We start from the raw sequence: 7,493 nt of genomic DNA on the forward strand, positions 1-7,493 counted from the left end.
CTCTCTCTCTCTCTCTCTCTCTCATTCAGCTCAGCTCCAAAAATGAACTGTTACAATTATACACTTAATTGCGTGTGCAGTTGCAATGAAGGATGCGTGTGCAGTTGCCGTACTGTATTAAAGCTTTAATCAGGATAAAACCGTATATTAAAAGTTAACATAAGCAGTAGCATTTACAAATAACAGCGTATCTAAAAGTATGAGACAGCAACAAACAAAAAACATCCTCCTACCATTAAAAGCCGTGCTTGCACAGGTTCTGCACGATCCTCTTCAATAATATTCTCTGCTTCTCAATCGGGCTCAAACTAATAAGCGATATTAACGACTCTTTGTTTACAATACAACCGGAGCACATGCCGCTGAGGAGAGAGGCTGGACTTTTAGACGTGCACTAGAGGCAGTTTAGCCAATCACAACACACTGGGCTAGCTAACCAATCAGAGCCCATCGCCTATTTCTGAGGGAGGGGCTTCATAAAAGAAGGAAATGATCAGCGTGTTTCTCGGAGAAGGAACAGAGTGGTGTGGAATAAAGGTAAATGATGTGAAAAAGAATGCGTTTTTTAAAAAACGAAGCATTAACACGTTAGACTGCACCCCATAAACACAATCAAGCCTAGAAAAAACACACTGAACCACCCCTTTAATGCTAAATACAACTAATAAAATCATTCGAAAACATAGTAATACACAACTCATGTAAATATTTCACTACAAATAAGCTACACAGAATGTTCTGTCCAGGAACGAATAAGTGAGTCATTATGTAGTCAAAATGAACAGATTCGCTAAAATGAATCTTCCCAGCATTACAGGACACTCTGTTTGATGAAACTGACCAGTAGTTTGCTGATTGTGTTGCATGTTTCAGCCTGGGAATGGAGCATGACGGCCAGGGGAACCGCTGCTCGGACGAGACAAGTATGGGCAGCATCATGGCTCCGCTGGTCCAGGCCGCGTTTCACCGCTACCATTGGTCCCGCTGCAGCAAACAGGAGCTCAACCGATACATCCAGTAAGATGCTGTTCTTTACATCTGCACTGATACACAGTATCCATCGCAGAAGAGGATTTGGGAGCTGAAGCACGAGTAGTGACTGAAAATGAGGAACATAATCTCTCCAGAGAGAAGGAAATGACATTAATGCCTTTAAATCTGAAGAAAGTCTTTTAAATCTCTTATATAACCACTAACATTTAATCTCTTAATTGAACAATAGCCATTGATATTTACATTTCTTAATTGAACAATAGCCATTGATATTTTCATTTTTAATTGAATAATACAAATTAATAGTTTAATCTCTTAATTGAATAATAGCCATTGATATTTTAATATCTTAATTGAATAATAGCCATTGATATTTTAATCTCTTAATTGAATAATAGCATTGATTTTTTTATTTTTTAATTGAACATTAGTCATTGATATTTTAATCTCTTAATTGAATAATAGCCATTGATCGTTTAATTTTTAATTGAATAATAGCCATTGATATTTAAATGTTTAATTGAATAATAGCCATTGATATTTTAATCTCTTAATTGAATAATAGCCGTTGATATTTTAATATCTTTATTGAACAATAGCATTGATATTTTAATATCTTAATTGAACAATAGCCATTGATATTTTAATCTCTTAATTGAATAATAGCATTGATTCTTATATTTTTTTAATTGAACATTAGTCATTGATATTTTAATATCTTAATTGAATAATAGCATTGATTTTTACATTTTTAATTGAACATTAGCCACTGATATTTTAATTTCTTAATTGAATAATATCCATTGATATTTAAATCTCTTAAAGGGACAATTCACCCAAAAATTAAAATTCTGTCATTATTTACTCACCCTGGTGTTGTTTTAATGCCGTATACCTTTATTTCTTTTTCGGACCACAAAATGAGGAATTGTAAAAAAGAAAAGCCATGTCATGCCATGTTCGTGCCTGTCCATATAATGGCAGAGAATGGCAACCAGTCTCAAACTTCAAACTAGGGTATGACGACATAAACCAGAAAGGTAATTTATTATTTAGGCAAACTATTGACATAGGCAGCCACTCGTGTGTACAAAAACTCGCTTTGTTATCATGACAACCGGAACACAACATTAACTTCAGGAGTATAAATTTATTTTAGACTATTTTAATCTCTTAATTGAACAACACTGTCTTATATATAATAGAAAATAAAGTAATGCAGGATGAGTGTGAATCAGGACAGCATTTGTATTTTTTGATTGAAGTGCAATGCATTGATAAACCTTCCCCCAAACCGCGGTATTTTTTTCAGCTCGTATGACTGTCTTCTGGATGATCCCTTCGAGCTGAAATGGCCCAAACTCACAGAGCTTCCCGGGATAAATTACTCCATGGATGAGCAGTGCCGCTTTGATTTTGGTGTGGGGTATAAGATGTGCACTGCCGTAAGTCCTCAAGCATCTTTCTATCTCTATATTTAGTTCTGATCTTGTGAATATAAACTCAAGTTCATACAGCTTACGATGAGATGGACAACATTAGATTGGGTATTGTGCACCTGCAGAGCTAAATCAGGAGAAACTTATTGCATTTTGATGAAATAACTTTTCTCATCCTCTAGTTCCGTACGTATGACCCGTGTAAGCAGCTGTGGTGCAGCCATCCTGACAATCAGTACTTCTGTAAGACCAAGAAGGGCCCGCCGGTCGACGGGACGGAGTGTGCACCAGGAAAGGTGAGACTGTGAATGAAATTGGTATATCACATTTCTCACAAAACCTTTATAATAAGCTTGTATATTCAGTTGGCTCAAGAACAAACTGACCTCTCTTTGGAGAAATCAGCATTTGGAAAATGTTAAACTCACATCAGACACTTTGCAACCAGCTATTTGCTCTTGGAACAAAACTGACCATTATCTAAATCCCTTAATTACTTTATTACTCAGGCGTGTTTGCTAGCATCAGACTTTCATCTGTGACTAGTGCTCATATATTCATTTTCAAATTACTTAATGTTGCTTACAACAAAACAAACTAATATTTAATCCCTTAATAGATCAATATTTAATCTCTCACGAACAATAACTACTAATATTTAATCTCTTAATTGAACAATAGCCTTTGATATTTTAATCTCATAATTGAACAATAGCTATTGATATTTAAATCTCTTAATTGAACAATAGCCTCTTAATTGAACAATAGCATTGATATTTTAATCTCATAATTGAACAATAGCCATTGATATTTTAATTACATAATTGAACAATATCCATTGATATTTTAATCTCTTGACAGAACTATAGCCATTGATATTTTAACCTCATAATTGAACAATAGCATTGATATTTTAATCTCTTAAGTAAACAATAGCCATTGATATTTTAACCACATAATTGAACAATAGCCATTGATATTTTAATCTCATAATTGAATAATAGCCTCTTCATTGAACAATAGCCATTAGTATGTTAACCTCATAATTGAACAATAGCTATTGATATTTTAATCTCATAATTGAACAATATCCATTGATATTTTAATCTTATAATTGAACAATAGCCATTGCTATTTTAATCTCTTAAGTAAACAATAACCATTGATGTTTTAACCACATAATTGAATAATAGCCATTGATATTTTAATCTCATAATTGAACAATAGCATCAATATTTTAATCTCTTAAGTAAACAAAAGCCATTGATATTTTAACCACATAATTGAACAATAGACATTGATATTTTAACCTCATAATTGAACAATAGCATTGATATTTTAATCTCATAATTGAACAATTGCATTGCTATTTTAATCTCATAATTGAACAATAGCACTGAACAGTAGCCATTGATATTTTAATCTCATAATTGAACAATTGCATTGATATTTTAATATCATAATTGAACAATAGCCTCTTAATTGAACAATAGCATTAATATTTTAACCTCATAATTGAATAGCCATTGATATTTTAATCTCTTAATTGAACTATATCCTCTTAATTGAATAATAGCCATTGATATTTTAACCTCATAAATGAACAATAGCAATTATATTTTAATCTCATAATTGAACTAAATCCTCTTAATTGAACAATAGCCATTGATATTTTAACCTCATAATTGAACAACAGCCATTGATATTTTAATCTCTTAAGTAAACAATAAGCATTGATATTTTAACCACATAATTGAATAATAGCCATTGATATTTTAATCTCATAAATGAACAATAGCATCGATATTTTAATCTCTTAAGTAAACAAAAGCCATTGATATTTTAACCTCATAATTGAACAATAGCCATTGATATTTTAATCTCATAATTGAACGATAGCCTCTTAACTTAACAATATCCATTGATATTTTAATCTCTTGATAGAACTATAGCCATTTATATTTTAACCTCATAATTGAGCAATAGCCATTGATATTTTAATCTCTTAAGTAAACAATAGCATTGATATTTTAACCACATAAGTAAACAATAGCCATTGATATTTTAACCACATAATTGAACAATAGCCATTGATATTTTAATGTCATAATTGAACAATAGCATTGATATTTTAACATCATAAATGAACAATAGCCATTGATATTTTAATCTCATAATTGAACAATAGCGTCTTGATTGAACAATAGCCATTGATATTTTTAAACTCTTATATGCCAACTAATATGGTCATATGTTTAGGACACAGTGTTCAGGTATAGTAATGGTTGTGTGTTAGTGATGCTTGTGTGTGTTTGTGTTGCAGTGGTGTTTTAAGGGCCACTGTATCTGGAGGTCATCCCATCAGCCCTACGGTCATGACGGAGGCTGGAGTTCCTGGGGGAAGTTCGGCTCGTGCTCTCGTACCTGCGGAGGAGGCGTTCGGTCCCGCAGCCGCCAGTGCAACAACCCTGTGTGCGTTACAAACCTGCTTACACCAGCTCATGAATCAATGAAACTGCTCTGTTATTCATTTCCTCTCTGTCTCTGCAGTCCTGCGTACGGAGGTCGTGATTGTCCTGGTACAACGTTTGATTATCAGGTGTGTAACATAGAGGACTGTCCCAGCCCATATGAGGATTTCAGAGCGCAGCAGTGCGTCCAGCGCAGCAACAAATACCACAATAACATCAAACACACATGGCTGCCATACGAACACCCTGATGGTGAGAGAAACGCTGCTTAATCCATTTTTCACTTTATATATTACTATATTCATATATATAGTGTTTATATTAATATTATTCATCCTGGAATCGATTTTCTGGAACAGGGATTCCCAAACATTTTTGTCAGCCAAATATCTTGAAATAATTAATAAGTTAATATTTAGATTTTTTAATTATACATTTGCATGTTCACAGTGATCTGATGTCGGTTAATGGTCACATGATGTGCATGTAAGCAAATAAAATATAAAAATTATATGAGATAAAATTATAATAATAAAATTATTTAATTATTTAATGTTAAAATATTGCAATATTTCATTTTTAATACTAATAATAATAATTTTTAATATATTTAAATAAAACTTTGTTTAGGATTTTATTTCAATTGCAATTATTTATTTTAATTTTACATTTTCATGATTTAAATAATTATCAACTTTTCATCAATTCACAAACCACAGTTTTTAGTGTTACAAAAGATTTCTATTTCAAATAAATGCTGTTCTTTTGAACTTTCTATTTATCAAAGAATCCTGAAAAATAAAATGTATCACGGATTCCATAAAAATATTGGGCAGCACACCTGTTTTCAACATTGATAATAATCAGAAATGTTTCTTGAGCAGCAAATCAGCATATTAGAATGATTTCTGAAGATCATGTGACACTGAAGACTGGAGTAATGATGCTGAAAATTCAGCTTTGATCACAGAAATAAATTACATTTTAACAGATATTCACATAGAAAACAGCTATTTGAAATTGCAATAAAATTTCGTCTTTTTAATCAAATAAATGCAGCCTTGGTGAGCAGTAGAGACTTCTTTCAAAAACATTAAAACAATTTACCGACCTCAAACTTTTGAATGCTAGTGTAAAATTGTGACAAAAAATGTCTATTTCACTCTGGTGTTCATTTTTTAATATTTGGGGTATTTTTGTCACTTTTGTTGCCCTGATGCCCAGTGAATTCAGTCTCTCTGAAAGAGCGCAGGACTCACTGTGACCCTAAAACGACTGAAGATCACCACAGACACGAGACACTGGAACACAATGTTCCTGCCAGAAACCGGATAGAGAAAACAAGGAGACTGTGAGAAAGACAGACCGAGGGGCAGAGAGACATAAAGAGAAAAACACTCTATAAATGCACATATACATCAAAGGCATTCATTTCGGCTGACTCTGGTGCTGAAGGAAATCTCTTTAGCGTGTTTTGTGTATGAGTTGATGTGAGTCACGGCTCACATTGAGACACATTTCTCTTTTGTACATCTCTCATCTGCATTTCATGAGCTGTGAACTCTTGACAGCAAGTAGGTGGCCATTTCGCAGATGCTTTTATTGACAGCGGTACTTTAATTAGAGACAGACCCTTGGAAATTACTTTTGTGCCTGTTAGTTCATGTCTGCAGCTTATCTGTACACTTAAAGTCACTGTGATGTTTGCAAAAACCCATTAGCCTTTATACAAAGAGACGAGTCCTTTAATATTAGTATGTACGTTAACACAGGACTTATTGTATGATCATCAAAGGAGAGATGTTGACGTCTCGTGGCTGTTTGTGTATTTCAGAGGCTCGTAAGTGCGAGTTGAGCTGCCGCTCTAAAGAGACGGGTGAAGTTGTCTTCATGAACCAGGTGATGCATGATGGGACGCGCTGCAGTTACACGGATCCGTTCAGCGTCTGCGCTCGAGGAGAGTGTCTGGTGAGAATCATATCATGTGCATGAACACAATACTGATGTCTGATTCATTCACTAAAGCTGGTGCATTTGAATCGGGCGTAGATTACGCGGGGGACATGTCCCCCCCACTTTTAATATCACGTAAATTCGTCCCCCGCACTTTTTCGGGCAAGTGTGTTTGCATGGAGGTTTTCAAGAGCCAGTGTGAATAAATATAGATTTAAATTCAAAGATACAGGCTAGTCTGTGCATGATCTGATGTTTTATTCAGACCCAGAATAAGGCGAGATGAACATCGCGGGGTGCTAAACACTCCGTGCAGTGAATGTTACAGTCATACTCGAAGCCGGAGGGCGCGCTCGCACAGAAAGGCGTACCAGGAAATTCCTAATATGGACAAAAGCGTCCAGCTATCGCTGTATGAAAACAGTTGTTTTCACAGAAAACAGAAACGTTTGGAAACATGAAGACATTAAACATACGATTGCGACAATATATGGTTTATTTGTGTTTGTCAAGTCATCTCCAGGTAATAAATACAGTATATGAACAATGCAGTGCTAATTGACATAGCATTTATTACAGTATTGAAACTATTCTGCCTTATTATGTGATAAAAAAAGTGTTTGTAGTATATAAGCAA

General features: G+C 34.0%; 1 protein-coding gene across 1 annotated transcript in view; it reads left to right on the forward strand.

Moving 5' to 3' along the window:
* Positions 1 to 7,493, forward strand: part of LOC107703099 (A disintegrin and metalloproteinase with thrombospondin motifs 14-like) — an 84,217-nt gene that overhangs the window by 51,988 nt on the left and 24,736 nt on the right. Inside the window, exons 8-13 of the mRNA XM_016505622.1 lie at positions 874 to 1,017; positions 2,306 to 2,438; positions 2,615 to 2,728; positions 4,756 to 4,904; positions 4,983 to 5,155; positions 6,738 to 6,871. Coding sequence (XP_016361108.1) covers positions 874 to 1,017; positions 2,306 to 2,438; positions 2,615 to 2,728; positions 4,756 to 4,904; positions 4,983 to 5,155; positions 6,738 to 6,871 — 847 coding nt within the window. The remainder of the gene's footprint in view (positions 1 to 873; positions 1,018 to 2,305; positions 2,439 to 2,614; positions 2,729 to 4,755; positions 4,905 to 4,982; positions 5,156 to 6,737; positions 6,872 to 7,493) is intronic.

Source organism: Sinocyclocheilus anshuiensis, unplaced genomic scaffold (genome assembly GCF_001515605.1).
Source record: "Sinocyclocheilus anshuiensis isolate Anshui unplaced genomic scaffold, SAMN03320099.WGS_v1.1 scaffold1055, whole genome shotgun sequence".
Classification (NCBI taxonomy): domain Eukaryota; kingdom Metazoa; phylum Chordata; class Actinopteri; order Cypriniformes; family Cyprinidae; genus Sinocyclocheilus; species Sinocyclocheilus anshuiensis.